This window comes from Tauraco erythrolophus, chromosome 7 (genome assembly GCF_009769465.1).
Source record: "Tauraco erythrolophus isolate bTauEry1 chromosome 7, bTauEry1.pri, whole genome shotgun sequence".
Taxonomy (NCBI): Eukaryota; Metazoa; Chordata; class Aves; order Musophagiformes; family Musophagidae; genus Tauraco; species Tauraco erythrolophus.
Genome location: NC_141471.1, coordinates 5,202,574 through 5,223,551, shown reverse-complemented (window position 1 = coordinate 5,223,551; position 20,978 = coordinate 5,202,574). Strand labels below are relative to the sequence as shown.

The following is a 20,978-nucleotide window of genomic DNA, read 5'->3' as shown; positions in this document are numbered from 1 at the left end:
GCCTCAAATCTAGCTACAACATACTGTATCTTCACCTGAATCTTGAAATAAACTGAGCACAGTAGGCTGGAAAGGCACAGAACTTCATCTAACCTCTGACTTGAATAGTACTAACCTAGTGTCATGCACTAATTACTGTTATTTTCCTGATAATGCTGTGTCCTCCCTTTCCTTTCTCCTCTGTGATGTAAAGCAAGGACAAGAAGTAGGATTCACCTGACTGGATTTCAGGTATCTGCAAAATAGGTAGGAGCTCTGCATCTGACCTCATCTCCTAGGAATTCTAATTTCTGAAAATAAAGCCAATTAGACAGTGCTGGGAGCAATTCCTCCGACCTATTTTAGCCTGTGCGATGAGATTAATCACCCCTTGGATGCTGCCAATCAGATCTCCGAGGACTCTAAGGAAAGTTTTGAGCAGGTACCTCTGATGTGGAGATCTGTGCTGAAAGCACTATATTCCATCAGATAAACTCAGTGGCTACCTTCACACTAGTGAAGGTGTTTTCTGAAACTTAAAGAAAATCCATTTTCAAGAACTTTATCATATTTGAAGCCTTTTAAACTTTTTCCATATTTTTCAAAAATGTTACAAATCTTCAAAGCTTAAACTTGAAATCTTTCTTTTGAAAGCAGCCTCTTTTGCCAAAGGATCTATTTGTGAGGGAGATGTAAGCTCTTGAAATCTTTGGCCTGCTCTTCAGATCTATTCAGACATTATTTCTTAATTATAGCAAATAACTTTGTTCTGTGAAGCACAATTATCTCTAAGCATAGTTCAAATTCTTATCTTTTTAAGACTAAAAGAACACAACTGGAAACTGTGAGGAATGTCATTATATTATCGGTAAGTGACTTAATTACCTATACCACACCTGTAGCTACACTGGATTACTAGAAAGTATGAAATGGCTGTCTTAAGTTGAAAAAGAACTTCTAGGAAGAGAAAGCATAAAACTAAATGCGGATTACCAGCATCTTTAAGAAAAAATGGGAAGACCGTTAACTGGGAAATGTCTTCCTGCCTCGCTCTTGCTAACAGGCCTGTTTTTCCCAAGTAAGTCTAAGATCAAAAGGATCCTGATCTATAGTGAAGAGGATGCTGAATGAGTGGACAATTGCAGCAGCAGTCTGTCCTATAATGGTCAAACAGAAATTATCAGAACCTGCAGGAATGAATAAGGTCTAGAAAGCTGCAGCAGTCTTTTGTAGTTCTTCTATGCTTGCTGTAGTCTTTTGAATAAACAATATCTCTGTTGAAGTAATTAAATCATCCCCTGACTATTCCTCCCTAGAAAACTGGAAAACTTTTATGCTACAGGAGTGACAAAGTGATAAGCAACAGGTTTGTGACCCAGAAAAACATCTACAAGGGTAATACTCTGTGGTATCAGACTTGAGGGATGAAAAAAGAACAAAGCCTGCTGCCTGGAGTGTGGGGATGAGGTGGCCTGCTAGTGGATTTCAGTACAGACCCTCCTGTAGTCACAGCCTCCTTTGAAAATATTTAAGGAAAACTAAAATAACATGGATTGTCTGCTATCTTCTAATAACACCTATGACATCTAGTGACACAAAGCACACGATAACGGTAAAGTCAAAAGTAAACAAACCTTAAATGTTTTTCTGACATTTACACCAATAAAGTTTTCTCCAGGGATGATAATGGCATATGGTTCCAGAAGAAGCTGAAATGGTTCTGTTGATCCTTTAACTTCTATTTCCAGTGCTATTACATCCTCTGCTTTGTATTCTGGGATGTTTTGAAGCAGCACCTCTTTTACTAAACTTTGGGAGGAAATATGGTAGAATTATTAAGCATTTTAAACTGGTGTTTAAACTGGATCCCATCTTTTAACTGCCAGATCAAAACTGAAAATCATCAAACGTTTCTCAACGACAGACTGCCAGTGTGCAGCTAGCTCAGGCTGGGGACAATTTAAAACTGGAAAAATTCCAGTGGTTCTTTAAAGTACTCTAGACATCCCAGTCTGTTCATGAACAAGTATGTAAGTCATAGACTGCTGTGACAAATGGTAATAACAGGAAAACCTGCTGGAAATCTCAGCAGAAGGCCTGGGAAATAAACAGACAAAACGACAGCATTATCTTTTTCTGAGAGAGGTGCAGCCCTAGCTAGGGCGAAGGCATGTGTTCCGACACGAAGGAAGTTCGCAGAGACACTCTTTTTACCACTACTAGTTGTGCAGATAAAATCCTTTAGAATTGTCAGTCCATCATCACAAGAAAGATAAAGAATCCCAGTAACTTAATGTAATAGCAGAGTTAAAATATTGCTACCTATATTACCAGGAAATACTGTTTCTCAGCTTACCAAGGTGATTCTGGGATATCCCTCAGTACCATCTGAATCATGCTGTGATAACTCTTCAGCTACACAGGTGAAGAAGGAGAGGATTTTAATGTCAAGTAACCAGTTATGTTGAGGATTAAAAAACAGATGAAAAAGGAGTCTACATTTAAAGGATGAACAATCATCATCGGAGTACTAAGCTCTGATAAACAATATTCAAACTCTAGAGTTACTAAAAGAAAACATGTTTGACTCCAAAATATTAAGCCAGATTCTGATCTCATGGTGTATAGTTCCAAGAAAAATAATCATTTTTGACATGCCTGTTATTATTTCCCTAGTAAATTGCATACTACACGCAAGCATCTGCAAAGGCTCCCCAAATTAAGATCAGTACTGCTGTACTGACTTAAAAGTTTCTTCTAATCACTCCAGGACATTTAGCTTAATTGACCATCAATCTGATTTTGAGTAAGAAACTCTACTTTTCCATCATGGGAAAAGAGGATGCCTCCTATATTATAATGGGGTAAAAAAAAGGAAACACAGAAGCAGGCCTTAAATCTGAAAGTCTTCACAAAAGATTCATTTGTTTGTTGAGAGCTATTAATCTAAGTGTACATGTTAATTCAGTATATTTTTGTTAACAAATTAAAATCCTTAAAGCATGATTAATATATTTACATATTAACTAATTAAAGTATTTTTTAAAAAATACAACAGTTAATCTCTCTTCCTTACTTATTTGAGGCATTCCTATATCTGTCAACCACCGCAGCATGGGATATTCCCACTCTTGGGCTTACTTTAGATGGAGTTTCTTTAAATATAGTGAGCTCATGCTCTTTATTTACACGAAAGGGGGAACAGAAACTAAGACAACAGTCACTGGCACAGCTGCTTTCAAATACCCTTGCTCCCCTCTTTACCCACAGCTGCATACCATTATTTCTCTGCCAAAGGCTTCTACTACCCCCTTAATTTACCCCACAGCTATTCCTATGACCCATTTCAACCCAAAAAAGCTACAGCTAGAAACAGTTTAAATAATCAGTTTGCTAACCAAGCTTGTCTAGGCTGCAGTAGGTATGGGGCACATCCTCAAAGCAGCTCGCTCAGGAGATGAGAAGAAGATTATGGAGGAGCTGGCAGTGTGGTGATGATGGTAACTTTACCAACCAGCACAGCTGCAGCTATGAGGATGCGTCCACGGTTTCAGCGTAAAATTAATTGTGACCCATCAGTACCAAAAATGCCATGAGATCAGCAACTGTCTCACATTTTGCAGTCAAAACATGTTTTCTTTTAGTAACTTTCTACATTTTGAACACTGTTTATCGGAGCATAGCACCAGCTCATTAAATTGAATTCAGAAAGCTGCGCAGCAAGGATTTTATGACCTGCATAAAAATACACAGCTGGAGTTTGTAGATAGGAAGGAATCACAAGCCTTACCTCCTGTGGAGTGTAAGTGAGAATAAACTCATGATCAGCATGAGGGAGCAAAACTCCCTGCTCAGGATTTAGGGAGAAGGCTGACTCTGTGTCTCGATTGTGTTTGAGCTTCCTAAAGTCTGCAGTTTCTTCTGGTATGAATGGTTTCAGATTAGGCTTTGTTATCTGCCAGTAGAAAGGAAGTTCTACATGGCTGCAAAGAGATCCATAAACAACAAAAAGCTACAATTAAAACAATTATACATTTTTGAGTAAGATATTGGGGGAAAGAAAATCAGTTCCTTTTTCCATGTAGGGAATTCTTCTCCTTAAAAATTAGAAGGGTTAGACTTACCAGTCTGTGTGAGCTACAAAGCTGATGAGGCAGCATAGAGTCAGAGTCTATAAATCGTACAAAGAACATGGTAATATATGGAAATAAATTATATAAATATGCAACATACGTTAACACTTTTCTAACACTATTTAACTTGTCATGCAATGCAACTTTTAGGAAACTCCACAATTCTTCTCTCAAGAATCTGAGATCAACAGGACCATTCCTGCTGATATCAGTATGTTTGCATTGGATCGCTGCTGCTGAGCTCCATAACATTCTGAATTTAATCCAAGTCCAAGCTGTGGTCTTTAACACGTCAACAAGCACAGTGGCTCCAGCTAGGATTCTAGCAATGGCTCTCCAGTGTTCTTTGTAATCCAGAAAAGGTTGCTTAATTAGATTGCTTCAGCAGAAGTGTATTCCATGGAACGCGTTCATGGATTTTAAAACCTTGCTCATACTGACCTCAAAAACTTTGCCTTACTAAGGGGAGGAAGGACACTGGCATTTCAAAGTCAGGATCAATGACATAAAACTGAACTAGTTATCATTTTTGTATCACTTTCTATAGCAGTAGGAAGTTTTCCCAGCTTTGTTTGGTGCAAATGCTGACACTGGACATGCAGGGACTGCTGTCATGATTATAGAATCACAGAATCACAGAATAGTTTGGGTTGGAAGGGACCTCAAAGATCATCTAGTTCCAACCCCCCTGCCATGGGCAGGGAAACCCTCCACTACACCAGGTTTCCCAAAGCCTCATCCAACCTGGCCTTGAACACTTCCAGGGATGGGGCATCTACAACTTCTCTGGGCAACCTGATCCACTGCCTCACCACCCTCTGAGTGAAGAATTTCTTCCTTATATCCAATCTAAATCTCCCCTCTTTCAGTTTAAATCCGTTGCCCCTTGTCCTATCACTACATGCCCTTGTCAAAAGTCCCTCTCCAGCTTTCCTGTAGGCTCCCTTTAAGTACTGGAAGGCTGCAATAAGATCACCCTGGAGCCTTCTCTTCTCCAGGCTGAACAGCCCCTACTCTCTCAGCCTGTCTTCACAGCAGAGGTGCTCCAGCCCTCGGATCATCTTTGTGGCCCTCCTCTGGACCCGCTCCAGCAGCTCCATGTCCATTATAACACAGTGAAACTGTGGAAACTGGCATAGTCACATCCTTTGTCAGTTTACAGTATCCAGTTCACTGAATCCCACTTTCTATACCCAAACAGCATTCTGTTCTGGTATCATGCATGCGTGGTTTCCAGGCCACAGAACAAACTTCCAGAAATTCACTGTAGCAAGTAGCAATTTACAGTGATGTATCTAAAACCAGCACGGACCTCCTCCCTGCTTTGATGGTCTGCAGCCTCTAACTACTGCACTTATGCACATTAGTGTACTTTTATTATTGCCTGACTGATTTCGAGCAAAATCAGGATTCCACTATGTTCAGTACAGTGTAATTGCACATAGGGACGTATTCCTTGACTTCAAATAGAGTTTATATTCAGGATTTAACAGTAGGAATCGTTGGAAAGTTTTAATAGGAGCTAGTGACATTGGGCTCCCGTTTTAACCAGTGGAGGTCCAGCGCAGTCCAGAATGCATTATATCTTTTTCTATGGAAGATGTCTACAGTCAGAACTGCATCTTTAAAAGCACCTCTTGCCCTGCACTATGAAAGGAAAAGAGTGTAGGGTGCTTAGCTGAGTTGCACAAGTACACATTATAGACATGTGAAGTTAGAATAAATCCCATCTGGATGACACAGTTAAATATTTCCTTCAACCATCCATATTTATAAATCATCAAATCATAGAATCATAGAATGGTTTGGGTTGGAAGGGACTTCAGAGATCATCTAGTTCCAACCTCCCTGCCATGGGCAGGGACACCTTCCCCTAGATCAGGTTGCTCAGAGCCTCATCCAACCTGGCCTTGAACACTTCCCCAGGGATGGGGCAGCCACAGCTTCTCTGGGCAACCTGTTCCAGTGCCTCACCACCCTCATTGTAAAAAATTTCTTCCTTAGATCTAATCTAAATCTAGATCTTTAGCAGTTGCAGATTTATCTGTACTGAAGCGAACATGTTGACTTGGCGGTGTATAAAAAAAATGGTATAGCTAATGGTTGCCATAATGTTTGATCTACATATAATGTTATAATGTTCCTGCTCTTACAAGCATATCCTTGAACCTTAATTACTAAACAACAGAGCAAAACCAAGTAAGCCTTCTGCACCAAGTTCACCAAGTGCATGAAGGTTTCTCCAGCTTGAGAGAGGAGGGTATCACAAATGAGATCCCTACCAGTATGTTCAGCCTGCAGAGCATTTTTTATAGTAGCTACGTACGTAGAGTTTCTTATAACCAATTTCTTCTCCTTGGTGGTGTGTGGGTTTTGGGGGTCAAATTGTATGAGATGTTGTGCTGTTACATCAGTAACTTCACTGGGTTCAGGTTTGCTTTCTCCACTTGTGACAAACAAAAGCTCCAGAGCTATCAGCTGTCCAACCCCTTGAAGAAATAAGTAGGTATTAGTATTTACCATTTGGCTATTAACATTCTTCATATTACTCATTAACAGCAATGGCCATTACTGATTATATCTCATCTTTCCTCAGTTTCAGAGCTCCAACGCATTAATTGTGCAATATTTTCCTGATGTTCTTTGTGTAACAACATATATCAATAGAGATCTGCTCTTCATGAATGTGACAGATTCGGATTTCAGGGCCACAACCTCAGCTCACTTACATCAGCATTGTTTCACTGAAGTGAGCAGGATGTTTGCAATTGTCAATAATGTGGCTCCCAGATGTTTTGAGCAGCATATTAAAATAAAAATAAGCAGCAAATGCACTATCAAAAAATTTCCAAAGGAAATACCTATAATAAAGTGATTAAATAGACTACAAGTCAAGTCTAATGTTATAGCACTCACAATTACATTACAGGACAAGAATTAACATTTACAAGAATTTCGACTGGTTTCATTAGCTAATCCAAAAACTGCCCATCTCCTGAACACTCTAATCTAAATTTGCTTCACACTCAAATGTGTTTCTGCCCCATTAAAGCTGATGGTTTAGAATCATAGAATCATAGATTCATAGAATCATAGAATGGTTCGGGTTGGAAGGGACCTCAAAGATCATCTAGTTCCAACCCCCCTGCCATGGGCAAGGAAACCCTCCACTACAGCAGATTGCCCAAAGCTTCATCCAACCTGGTCTTGAACACTTCCAGGGATGGGGCATCTACAACTTCTCTGGGCAACTTGTTCCAGTGCCTCACCACCCTCAGAGTGAAAAATTTCTTCCTTAGATCTAATTGAAATCTCCCCTCTTTCAGTTTAAAGCCATTGCCCCTTTTTATAGTTTGTCATGTTATCTCATTGATGCAAAAGTCTAAGGAATGAATTGCACCTGACCACAGGTGTCTTTTCTGCTAATTGTGACATTTGGATTTTCGGCTACAGTGGGTTACGATCTCAGCGGTTTCTGAATCCCCTGTATTTCATGAACTAGGATAGAGTAGTAATAATAATAAAGATGCTTAGCATTTAACACCATCGGGGGCAAAGTATTTGCTTAATCCAATGACATAAAATCTTACTATCACTTCAAGCCATCAGCCACCATTCACATTATTTGAATATCTACAGTGTAAGAAACATGATCTCTGAAAGGTCTTACAAACAAACCTGTGACTGTAACATCATTGTCTTGGCAATTGTCACAAACGACAGTGTATGTTTGCTGTGAGACTTCTGGAAAAGAAGGGAAAAACACTACCTGAAAGAAAGAAGTGACATAACCATGTCTGTAACCGATTTCTCTCCAGGAATAATGAACTTCAATTCATAAATGTTCACTAAAGGACAGTTCTAGTGATCAGTAATCAAATCTTACATTTGCAAGAAACGGACAGTGTCACGTTCCCTTAATACAGACCAGGAAGAAACAGGTGTTTTCTGGGTCACTTAAACTTACATGTGTGTATCTGGATGGTCACCAGTGGCTGCCTTTATAGTCACTGGAGATGTGAGCTGCCTACTGGGTTAGTTGTGTGAATTGCACCCTCAGAATCTAATCTGCCCTCAGTCACTCACTGAGCAAGGCCACTGCTGCCTGTCAAGGTACAACAGTGTGACCAGGGCAGCTGCTGTGTGCCTTCCCTGAGCTCCACCTCAAAAAAAATGGTTCGTGGGCCAAAACCTTTGGCTGTGTAACGTGCACCATGGTTATTCTGCCTCTTATCCATTACTGCCTGCAAACCCAACCCATGTTAATTCCATCTCCTGTTCCTCTCCAATATGTGGCTGGTCCTGCTGAAGCAATGCATCTGGGGAGACATAAAGGAGGAGAAACGTTTCTCCTTTATCCACACCTGCCTGACCCATTCCTCTTATCAACAGCCAGGAGGTACTGGAGGAAGGAAGGGCTGGAGGCTAGCCATATGCTCTGCATCACTCTTCCTCTCCTCCTAGTCATGCTGTAACAAAACGTGGCCCACATCACAGAAAGCAGTGGTGGCAACTAGTAATGCACACCTACTGCAGGATCTTTTACAGGAAAGAGCACAGCATAAGTGAAGGATTTGTACCTGCTGCTCTACAATGAAAGATTTTTTTTCCCAAAATGTCCCTTTTTTCCAAGGAAGCTCAGAAAGGAAAAGTTTCTTGGACTTCACACCCCAGCTGGAGTGAAATAAGGACTCCTGTGTTCTCAGATTCCTGTTTTCTCTAACAGGGTTCTTTGTGTGGGGAAAATTTGAGTGGTCTCTGAGTGGCTAAGCAAGACTTCGAAGTTGCAAGGAAAGATTCTCCAGTAAGACTCACAATTTCAATTCTTCCAGCACAATTGCACAAAACGATTTGAGCATTTTTGCTCACACAAGCCCAAATCTGTGAAGCGCAGCCAAGATTTCCTAACATGATCTTGTTTGCTAATGTATTTGGTAAGGCGTGAATACTTCCTATAGAAGTTGGTACTAACCTCTACGGTTGTACTCTGCCCTGGAGCTAGCTCAAAAACAGCAGGATGGATCCCAAAAGGATCTTGTATCACAAAACCAACAGTGGCAACAGCCTAAGTTGGTAAAAAAAGAAAGATTAATAAATTACATTGACCAGGTGGTTGTTTTTAAAATACAGGGTTACCTAAAACAGGCAGTATATTACAACATCACTATTCTACCTCCTACTGTAATTTTTTTCACACATCTCAAAAGTATGTGGCTTATGTATATGGCTTAATTAGAAGAAATGCTCCATGCTTTATAATTACCTTGGTGAAAGCAGGAGGGAAGGATAATGTCAGAAGCCCTAATATTTATGTTCACAGAAGAACAGCTATGCCTGAGCATAGGAGCTCCATCTGTTTCTCCATGCTTATGATTCACCATGAGCTGGAACTCTAAAGTGTTTGAGGAGGGAGAAGCTGGCACATCAGCTATCCCATTAGCCTTTACTCCAGCACATAACATATGACAATCTACCAGTCACATCTTATCTTCATCGTCTGTATCATTTAGGCCCTGTTTTGTGATGGAAAGCAAAAGACAGAGCAGCACTGGAGTGGACTGCCAGGGTCTACAGGTGCAGCAAGGTCAGTAAGTGGTGTCTTAGGTAGGGAGGGGAAGGAAATTAGCTCAAGCGGTGCTAGAATTGATTGCATTTCTATTTGCTTTACGGGTAAGATTAAAGTTCAAGCCAGTTGTCCTTTCCCTGATCTGTGCCTGAATTTACCTCACCACTGAGCAAGACAACTTCTTGCAGGGCCAAGCCAGAGCACAAGTGGAGGCATAGACATCCAGGGAGACTGGTCTTGAGGATAACTGTGAATCCTTGAGGGAATAATTCAGATGTCCCCAGCAAGACTTTATGACTTCTGCGCTAATATACCATGACTAGATTAAAGGCCTTCATGTCTGGGCATCTATACCATATCATGTCCAGTATTTCCCTTCTAATCACTCACTCTGAAATCAGGAGGTGGGCAGGCTTTCTTTGGCCTTATACAGAACTTCCCAGTGCTAAATCCCTCATTTCTGCACAAAATCCTCGTTAGTTTTATTCCTCCAACAAGGCAGGAACCGCAGTCTATAATGTGAGGCACTGCAATGAGTGACAGAGAAAATCAGACTACACAGCGAAGGCTAGCAGCTGGCAAAGCCAGTTCTTAAATAACTTATTTAAGTTCTTAAATAATAATAAGACAACATTACTGCATATGAATATTCTAGGTGCTGCAGTCCTAAAAAGCCTTAAATTCTTTCCGTTTGAAAGTTAAACAGTATGAGGTGCATAGTTCTATATTCATCTTACTTTTTAATGGTGCTTCCTACTTAAAGACTCTATTGAGTGATGACAAAATGTAAGATGAGTTTTAAAAAAGCTCAATATAGCAGGAAAAGTGAATTTACAAAAACTCAAAGCACATTTCTGCAAAAGTAATCCTTGTTGTTACAGCTGAGGCTAGATATCTGAGGTGAATCCTGCAGGTATGTCCATATATATCTCCATATATAATTAATGTAGCATTCCTTGAATATTAATTAATAGTATCAAATATTTAGAACTGAATTGTAATTCCTTGCTATTTGTGATGGGTAGTTACAGTTAGTAGTTCAGGAATCGACAAGAACCAAACCTAGAAATGTGGCTCCTGCTCACTCCTCTAATTCAGTGAAAGAAAATGAGCTTAATGTGGCAAGCAAAAATAATTGAGGAAAAATTTGTCAGGAATACATTTTAATAACCAATTAATCTATTATGGAGAAAATGAGATAGATATCATAACGTAGAAAAAGCACTGCCAAGCTTCTCCACATTTGTTTTGTGACATAAAACTGGAGCCAGTCAAATTAAAAAAAACCCACGCAACAAATCCACTTAACTTTAGAGAAACGTAAGAATTGGGTATTACTGACATGTTAACACTGGAGGTGGTCTTTTAGCTTGGATTGGGATCAGGAGAGGTTCCGATACTTGAGTCTCCACTAATATACAATCTTCATAATCTCCTAGATACTCAGGAATAAATTGGACTGTGTGCTGGCACGTCATCCCAGGAGCAATCATGCCTCCCTTTCCTGGAAATTTTCCTTGGGAAAAAATTGCAGGGAATTAAAAAAATTACAACTTCTCTAAGTTAGCATATGTATTTATGATCGTATCCCCCTCTGGAAAGGTGCCTGTAAGCTCTCTCCATTTATTGCCTGAGCCAAGCTGATAAAAACAGATGACCACAAAAGGACTGCCTGTAATCTGTGTATGTGTGTATCTTCCACTGAACTCAAGGAAGAATTTTGTGTCTGAAATATGCTTCTCATAACTACAGAAAATAGAGGGAGGAGAAACCTGGAGATGTTACCCAGTTTTCCTCTGCCACAAGACAAGAAGATTTACATGGGAGGATCTAACTTCTTCTAAATATTCCTCCGATGCTGTGACTGAGATATCACAATCTCCATGGGTGATCTATGCCATCATATGCCATATGTCTGGCTATCCTACTACAGGTTTTTCTTACCTTTCCTCTAATCTAATCTACCTTGTGGCAATTGAAGTATGCTATTTCTTGTCCTATACCCATACTGATTCCAATGGTCTGTTCCTAGATAAATTTTGAGTAAGATTCAATCTAGGTATTCCATGGATATATTTCAATCTAACTTCAAACATTAGTTAGTTAGTCTTCTCGAATTCCTCACTGGACTATTTGAATCTGCTTAAGAGTTGCATGTGAATGGTCTCAGAGACATGAGACAACTTTCAGACTCTAAAGAACTGAGCAGATTATTGTCCTACCCAGAGCAGTATGGATAGCAGAACCAAATATAATGTCTCTGAAAAAATTTTGTTCAAGCAGATAAATTAGATAACCCTTACCTGGCCCAATGGAAAATGCTGAAGTAGAGGGGGGGATAAGTCTTAGATGATGACTTGTTGAAGTGATGTTCTGCAGTTCTATAGTCATCTTCGTTTGAAAAGAAAATAAAATACTCCATTGTATTTATCATCACTCATTACAATGTTTGCAATTTCCTAGTACTCTGCTAATAGTAGCTAATTTATCATCCTAACCAGCCTAAAAATCTCAGTTTATTCAATAGAGGCTGAATCAGATACTGTCAAAGCCAAGCATAGACTGAAAAGGGTCTCTTTTATGTTTTTACTGGTTAGTGTATCAGTAGCATGTGTGAAAGAGTATCTTGAAGGAAGCTGAAAGGTCATTAATTCAATATAAAGAAGAAACTCAGACTTTTGTTAAACTGCAGAAAGCCAAAAGATTGAGTGAAATATGCAGATCTTGGCAGGACACAATGCTTCTCAGTGGTAGAACTAAGCCTCTACAAAGAAGTTAAGTTCTCACCTCATAAACCTGGCCAACTTCATAATCAGAAAACAAAACAGTAGGTGGATTGGCACGAAACACAGGAACAAATGAGGTATCTCTGAAAGATAAAAAAAGGGAGACATTATCTTACTGACTAGTTCTTTAAATACTGATAAAATGAGAAATTACAAAATGTATCCTTTGGCAAAAAGAAAATGTCATGCAGACATACTTTTTTCCTACGAGACCGTAAGGACGTTTAGCTCAAAATATCTATGGGTAAATCCCCAGCAATTCTATAGTGGAGCTCTCTGTGCTCCACCTCAGAATTAAGAACCTATATATACTGCATACCCTTTATTATTTTCTGCTTTTCTTCTGGCTATGGTTTGTTCCACCTTTTCTTGAGAAATGACAAGAGATTTGCCTCCATGAAGAGCATTTAGTGGGAAAAAACGGGGGTTCTTCAAGTAGTTCTGTCTTTCCTCAAGTTTGGCAAGGTAAGCACGCTCACTTCCTCCCTCTGCTTTGCACTTCCTGCCTTTGCAGGCTACCTTCTGTGAGGCACTGGTTGTCTTTGAAAAACAAAGAGACCATGGTGCAAAATTAAACACAACAGTTTTGAGGATAATGAAAAAGATATCTGAACATGTCTAATTAAAGCTATACAGCACTGAAAATCCATATAGAAATATTGTCTTTCTCTTTTCTTAACAGATCAAATGAAATAAGTACTGGAGCAAAACCAACAATGCATTGATACTTACCTTTTGTTACAGGAACAGCAATAGGGTCTACAGTTGAAAGACTAAAACAAATGAATCTGTAAAACGTACCTTACTTGTCTTTTTAGTCTGGTGGCTAGAGTCTGGATTCGAAGGCACAGTTAATGTGCATAAAGGCACATTTTTTGGCAGACTACCAGGTATTTTCTGCAGGTGTGCAATCTCTGTAGGCATCTGGTCCCATGAGCCTGAAGAAACGTGCTGTTTAAAACTAAATGCCTCTTTGATGTGGCCAGGTGCTGATCTTCCTGCAATTCAAAGAAAAATTTAATTCTATAACAGAAAAACATGAATTATAAGTATTTATTCTGAGCATAGGTGTATGAATTTATTTTAGTCTTGTTCACGGGAAAAATACACTTTAAATCCTCTCAAATTTAATTTACATTTATAAATTATTTTGCAGAAATGAAGGTCAGTGCATCAATAAGAAAGCTTTTAGAAATACTAATTAAACAAGCTCTGTACAAAGAAAGTTGTATTATTCAGAAAACTATGTTAATCTTACAAGTGAGTGGCACTTCGAATGTCTGGTTCAGTTTACAAAAAGATCTATATGATGGACTTATGACAGTAAGAAAATTGACATAAGCAGAATGTACCACCTAGTCCCACGTTCCTATAGTAAGACAACAAAATTGCCACCTCAGAGGCAACTCTGAGATGTTAGATTTTTGGCTTTGTTTGGAATTACAATGGGAAAAAAACCTGCATCTTGGAATTTGTGAAAAAATTGATTACTCTGAAATGTTTGTTTTGACTTGACTGAAAAATTTCATTTTAATGATACTAAAACCTTTCACTTTGGCTCATAGATGAGGAAAAGAATTAAAGAAGTCTTGACATTGCCCAAAAGACTTTTCTTACTGATCTTCATTTGCAAATTAAACTGATATACTTCCAGTACTGGAAAATTTTAAACTCACAATAAAGAATACAATTTTATTTTACTGAAAATAGTTTTAACTTTAATGTAACCACTTCCCTTCTCTGTTTACAAGATGTAGTTGCAGCTTCGTGCTAATGAAATTGAAGAGGCAGAGCAGTCATAATTAATACAGGTTTTTGTGTCAGATGTAAAGAACTGTAAACAAATGTGCAACCGTCATTAAATTTCATATTTAAGCACATTTAAACTCGATAATCCATTAATTCCAAAGGAAGAGAATTTTTAATCTATCAATTTTACTTTGACAACGTCCCTTTAGTGGAATTTTATGCTTGTAATACTAGGGTCCCTTCTGCTTTGGAAGAAAACTATAAAAATATACTCAGATCTGCTACATCCTCCAACGCTTCAATTCTTATAGAGCATTCTAAAAAGTTCAAATTATTCTCTGCTTTAAAAGTAACCTTTTTGGTGCTCTAGTAACAGGGAATTTATCAGTCATGTAATCATCAGGGCAGATTAAATTATTTTTTCTGAGAATTTCATTATCCACAATCCATCTAAAAGAGGATGCCATTGCAACAGTAAAACAACAACAACAAAAAACCAAACAACAAAAAATGCAGGAGCTTAGCCCCTTTAGATACATTACCTTGATCGATCCAAAGTAATGTTGTCTTTATAACTCACCACTGGCAGGTAATATTTTTGGATGGAGAAACAGTCTGGTATTTTAATCCCGAGACTTGGACATGTATCTCAACAACTCTAAGTTCATTCCAAACCCAGCTACGCAGCCATTGGAGGAACATTTAATCTCTGCTCGTTGCTGCTACATATCAAGACGTGTATGCTTGTCATAAAGCTAAGTGGTAAGCCATTAATTGCAAATTTAATACCTCAAAAATGACCTGGTCATTTAGTTTCTTACAATGTTAAACAGATGTTACTCTGTTTTCTCTGCACAAAATCCTTCAAAGTTGCTCCATTGACGTAAAGTCAAAGTAAAAGTTCACTGAGTCTAGTGTTAGTCCTACCAGAGATTCAGACAAACGCCACGTTGTTCTCCAGGTACCATAAGCACGTACTGGGGAGAGACAATATTTGCAGAGTCCTCACCTGGTGGCAATCCCATTTTGTGAAAATCTTCACCCGCATCTGCCTTCAGCACGTTGAGAGCACCTTCTTCTCCAGCTTTTGCTTGATGCTGGGCCTGAGTGATGTTCTCTTCCACTACGTCCCCTTCTGTCGGTCGGCGCTTACATTCAGCATGAAGCTGTCACGGGTGTGGGTGAATGTAGAGAAATGAGTCTGATTTGAGCTGCCACAAATTGCTAAAGATCTCCTTGCAGATAAATGTTTTCTATTTGCCTTTGAGAGGTAAATAGAGACAGCCTGGTAAAACATCATTACTTTACAAGCACAAACTGGCCTGCTAAAACACCACCATTCCTATTATTTAACTTGTGCTGGGTGAGAAGAACTCACCAAGTAAAAGGTGTGAAAGATGAGAAGACTCTTTCAGGACAAGAGAAATGTCTGCCTTTTACCTTCTGTGAGACAGTAGCAACTGCACTGCATTTTGCCTAGATGTGTAGGATTAAATTGAAAGTGAATGCTCCCTCCTAGTTACTGGGAAGGTTTCTGAAACTCCTAAATATCCCAATAGTGATACTCCATTTCTCCCGACGTGTTTTGGATCACTCTGCCCAGTGTGGCAAGCGCTGTACAAGCACAATTCAAAAAGAAAAATACTGCCTCAAAGAGGCATCAATGTAAGTCAGAGAGAACATAGCAGAGGCACGAGACGTGCAAGACCAACACCAAGAGAGACTGATAGACACTGGTCTCAAGAGTATCTGGAGCCTAACTGAGCTTTCTGTACAACTTTTATGTTTTGGTTCATTTAATGGAATTAAATAACTCCATTTAATTTTTTAAATACAAAGGGTAGGCTGCATCTCAGCTAAGATGAGATGCTTCCTCCTGTCCTGCTTATTCCACCGTCACTGGAATCCAGGATATGATCCCACTCCATGACAAAGTTGCTACATAAAAGGTATCAGATGGATTGTGCCCTAGAGGTGCTGGTTTGGTGTCTTTTTTCCCTTTTTCTGTTGATACAGAGAGCCTTGGGTGACTATTTCAGCTGTAACACACAAGTTACAGACACGTACTGTCAGTTGAAATGAACCTTATCCGAGAAGTACTCCAATTTATTACTCAGAACATACTGTGTCCACCAATATATTCATGAATGACTTAAATACAAAACCTCTAACTTTTCACGTGTGATAACCTTCGAAGAGGGTATGATGACACGAAAATGGAAGAAAATACCCATTGCTCAAGTCATCCAGCAACAGCCTCTACTTTTACACACTGACAATAGCGATCAGAGCAATTATTAATACAAGTGTTTTGCATTTCTACTGCTGAATTCATCCAAGGTTCTCATCAGCGCTGCAAATGCTAATGGCTTACGTGTCAAAGTGCACCATGAGGATAAGCACATGTAAGTAATATTTGCAGCATCTGGTTGCAAAATGCAGCACGTGAGATGACTTTATTGCACGACAGGAAGTCTGGTACACTGACCAGCAGTTACAGGGAGTTGTCAGTCAGTAGAATAGACATTTAAAGGGCTAATGGCTTTACTGGTTTTTACTCTGTGTCTGAAAAGCCGTCCAGAACTGAGAATATCATGAAAGAGCATGTGGTGAATATTAATTTATATGAAAGGTTCTGTAGGAAACTGTGCTCAAGTAAATTTCCATTAAAATGTCGGTTCCAGGATCCCTCTCTGCCTTTTCATTTTATTTTAGAGAAGATCTAGAAACTACAAAGTAGCAATGAAAGCTGAACAGAGCTCCAAACTCTGACTTGGTTTCCACTTGTACCTTCTGTTGCTCCTCTGAGAAAGTTTCATGATACACATCATCTCCTCCTTGGGACTCCATCAAATTTATCTCCATGTCCACCCCAAAAACATCTCCAGCGTCCAGGTCCTCAAAGGTGCTAGCCAGAAAGTGGGAGATGTTCTGAGGAAAGAAAATGAGGATGTTAGTGCTTACGGCCTGAGACAGGATGAGAGGAGATGCCAGGGCAAGACTCCAGGTCATGTGCAAACAGCTGGAATCAGCAAACTGAGGAGGAAAAGTCAGGGAAAAGGGCTGGGAAAGGTACCCAGGAAGGACCCGAAAAGGAGACACGCTGTGTGTGTGCATATGAACACTGAGGTGTGGCGACACATGGATGTAAGTGTGTGTGTGTGTGTGTGTGTACACAAAGTTGTGCGGGCACACAGGTGGTGTGTCTGTGCCGGCCGCCTGCACGTGTAGCTGCTGGTGCCAGACACGGTGCTGTGCGTGCGCACAGCGCGTGCCGTGGTTTACGCAGGGGAGTGTGTGTATGCGGCTACGTGAGCGGGGTGTGCGTGAGCGAGGCACAAGCACTGCGCAGGGGGTGTGCAGGGCGAGTGTGTGCGTCAGGCTTTGTGCAGGGCTGAATCCGTGTGCTCCAGGGTGCACACAGGGGTGTGCGTACGCATCTATGTGCACGGGGTGTGTATGTGTGGCAGTGGTGTGCACACAGGGGTGTGCCTGGGCGTGCGAGCCTGTGTGTATGTGTGTGTGGCGGTGTGCAGGCGTGTGTGCGTGTAAGGCTGTGTGCGGAGGTGTGTGTAGGGTGCGAGGGGGTCTGAGGCTGTGTAGGGGTGTGGAGGTGTGTGTAGGGTGTGAGGCTGTGTGCAGGGGTGGGTGGGTGTGTGTGTGTGTTGTGGAGGGAGTGAGGGGCGGTGTGTGCGGTGCGGTGCGTGTGTCTGCACAGGGGGGTGTGTGTGGGTGTGTGTGTGCCCATGTGTGCCTGTATGTGCTTGTGTATGTGTGTGCCCATGTGTGTGTGCGCGCCCGTGTGTGTGTGCCCGTGTGCATGTGTGTGTGTCCGTGTGTGCGTATGTGTGTCCGTGTGTGTGCCCATGTGTGTGTGCGCGCCCATGTGTGCCCACGTGTGCCCATACGTGTGTGTGCCCGTGTGTGTGTGTCCATGTGTGTGCCCGTGTGTGTCCATGTGTGCCCGTGTGTGTGTGGCTGTGTGTGTGTGCCCGTGCCCGTGTGTGTGTGCCCGTGCCCGTGCGTGTGTGTCCGTGTGTGTGCCAGTGTATGGCCGTGTGTGCGTGCCTGTGTGTGTGTGTGCCCGTGTGTGTGTGCCCGTGCCCGTGTGTGTGCCCGTGTGTGCCCGTGCCCCCGTGTGTGCCCGTGTGTGTGTGTGCGTGTGTGTGTATGCCCGTGTGTGCCCGCGCGGCCCAGCCCCGCCGAGTTACCTGCGTGCCGGGGCAGAGGCCGCGCTCACCCGCTGCAGCCCGGCGCTGGGGCCGCCCCGCCGGCCGGGCCCGCTCGGCCGCCGGCCCCCTGCCGCAGCCCGGCCGCGCTGCCGTTGCTGAGCGACCGTGCGGGCGGGAAGGGTCAGCCGCCGGGCGGGGGCCGGCCCGGGGGCGGAGTGGAGGCACCGGGGGCTGAGCCCCGAGGCCACCCCGGAGCGGCACAGCGGGAGCAGCCCCTTCCCTTCCTTCCTCCCTTCCCCTCCCGGGCTTCCTCACCCCTCAGACGACCCCTCGCCGCCCTCCCGCCGCCATAGCGCTCTTGGAGCGCTGAGGGCGGCCCCTCATGTCTCTGTGAGGCCCCTACCCGCTTTCTGTCCTGCCTCTGTCAAAATAGGTGCTTTTCGTGCTCTGTTAAAGCAGCGGAGCTGTATGAACGAATAATAAACGAAATAAAATGTTGATTTGAAACTTTTGAGGGAGTTTGGGCTTTCCGGGAGACCTGGCTTGCCTCTCGCTGCCGGCGGGCTCCGGCGCAGGCCCTGAGTTCAGCCGCGGAGGGAAGGAGGCACATCGTCTCCCTCTTCCTCGCTGGGGTAATCCATCATCATCCCGAGAAACCATCCATCTTCCCGCTCTGCCTGCCGGAGCGCCCCGGCTGTGTACGCCGGTTGCTAACAACAGCCGCCCGCTCCTGCTGAAGTGGGTGGTATTTTCCTTAGAAAAGGTCCTGACCTAGCATTTTCTGCTTGTCCTGCCTCCTTTTTTTCTTTTTTCTTTTTTTTTTTTTTCCCTCTGCCTTTCATGTTGCTCAGAATAGAGAAACCAGACTGTGGGCCCCGAGGGCTTCTCCAACGCTCTCCGGGTCGTTGGGCTCCATCGGGGTTCCTGGAAAGGGGGTTTGCAGGCATTGGAAGTGGAGGTGAGCAACGTTACTGCCCTCCTACGATACTTTGTGGAAAATAACCATTGCAAAAATAATTATAATTTACCAACGCGTGTTGTTGCACAAGTAGATAAGCAAAAGGCCTGGGGTGCAAGGCGTGGGGGTGGCTGAAGGGCTGGTGTTGGTAGGCGTGTGGCACATGCTTTAATTTAGTTCATCAGCTCACCAAAATCCGCGTCTGGAGTAAGATGCCAAATCAGACTCAGAGGCACTGCCATGTTTTCAGTTTCCCTGTGAAAAAGGGAAACTTGCCCAAGGGAAAGCTCCGCAAATCTGCAATATCCTGTTCCAAAGGTTAAGGCAAGTCAGAGGATCACTGGCATCTGACAAGGGTGGGACCAGATACCTGTGTTTTCCCATATAGAAAGTTCACAGCTTTGCTTCTGTGCAGGCACGTAGGTGGGTCCTTGCCTTTGAAAGTAGGTTGAAGCATCCACATTTTGACACGTTTCCCTATCAGAATTCCAACTTTTCTCATCATGTGCTATTACAACTGATCATAACATCTGTTTGCTAACTGGAATGTTAATAAAATCCAGCATGTTTTAAACAATTCTTTCCCAGCCTTTAAGAAAGCCTTAATGTAGTGGCAGTAAAGCAGATGTTTTTGTTTAAAATATTATATAGCTGTACATGAAAACTGACTGTGGAAAAAATTTTCCGTACTTTCATCTTTACTGTCTTTCAGTAACATGCCAAGCAGATTGTCTCAGTTTAGAAGCTGGATTTTTTTTTTTTTTCCCAACTGCAGTCCAGAAACTCACGATGAAATCTGGAAGTGAAGGTGAGATCCATCTGCCCAGTAGTCAAACGTGAGATTGGAAGGGAGGGCTTACACTCTGGTCCAGAGCTATACGCAATTGTTTCCCATATGATGCTGGTGTATTTTTCTGCTGTCATCATTTACTCATACAAACATAAAAAAATCAACGCCACTGTTCCCATTGTAAAGCTGTTTAATTCACATATGTATTCACATTTCCATACAAATCCTATAAAAATTAAGAACAATTTGCATATATATTATCCTCTTTATCAACGTTCTAAGATACTTAACTTCAAAAGGCTGAAGAGAGACTCACTCATGCATGTAGGAAATGGTAAAAACCACAACCAAACAGAATCTTTAGCCTACATTTATAGGTATAACTTGTTCCAATGTGGGCACTTTCTCTAACTGCCATGTATGACTTCTATCAAACGTTTTACCTCGTATTTCCCCTCTGTACCAGGTGAGGTTGGACTTTATGCTGGTGTTTTGATTTGTGTTGGGTTTGTGGATCTGAGGAGACTCCTGAGGGCCCCACTTTGAATGCCTATGTGCTCCATCGGCTAATGGGCTCTCAATCTACAGGACCAGGCAAAAGCTTGTCCGAAATAAAACACTCCCAAATGCCTACAGAGTGGACATTTTCTCCTGAGCACTGACTTTTTTCCACTGCAGTTCTGCTCCTAGTGCACCAAGTTACTTGCTAAGATAGACATAGCCTAAGCCACAGACCTTAGAGGAATCATAAGTTCTGCTGAAGTCTGGATTATTCCACTCTTAAAAGTAGTGTCTTGTCAGGATTGTATGGCTTTTTTGTGTTTATTTTGTTCACACTCCCCAGG

At 41.8% G+C, this 20,978-nt stretch overlaps 1 protein-coding gene across 1 annotated transcript in view; it reads right to left on the bottom strand.

Annotated features, from left to right (window-relative positions):
* DLEC1 (DLEC1 cilia and flagella associated protein) overlaps positions 1-19,301 on the bottom strand; it is a 41,363-nt gene extending 22,062 nt beyond the window's left edge. The window contains exons 1-17 of the mRNA XM_086614834.1: positions 19,253-19,301; positions 18,425-18,540; positions 17,004-17,144; positions 15,223-15,379; positions 14,568-14,679; positions 13,266-13,458; positions 12,784-13,004; positions 12,466-12,547; positions 11,982-12,069; positions 11,021-11,194; positions 10,069-10,205; positions 9,085-9,177; positions 7,791-7,881; positions 6,439-6,601; positions 3,770-3,962; positions 2,336-2,394; positions 1,614-1,788 (exon numbers count right to left, since the gene is read on the bottom strand). Of these exons, the coding sequence (XP_086470960.1) occupies positions 1,614-1,788; positions 2,336-2,394; positions 3,770-3,962; positions 6,439-6,601; positions 7,791-7,881; positions 9,085-9,177; positions 10,069-10,205; positions 11,021-11,194; positions 11,982-12,069; positions 12,466-12,547; positions 12,784-13,004; positions 13,266-13,458; positions 14,568-14,679; positions 15,223-15,379; positions 17,004-17,144; positions 18,425-18,540; positions 19,253-19,301 (2,244 nt within the window). The remainder of the gene's footprint in view (positions 1-1,613; positions 1,789-2,335; positions 2,395-3,769; positions 3,963-6,438; positions 6,602-7,790; positions 7,882-9,084; positions 9,178-10,068; positions 10,206-11,020; positions 11,195-11,981; positions 12,070-12,465; positions 12,548-12,783; positions 13,005-13,265; positions 13,459-14,567; positions 14,680-15,222; positions 15,380-17,003; positions 17,145-18,424; positions 18,541-19,252) is intronic.
* Between the last annotated feature and the right edge of the window lie 1,677 nt (positions 19,302-20,978).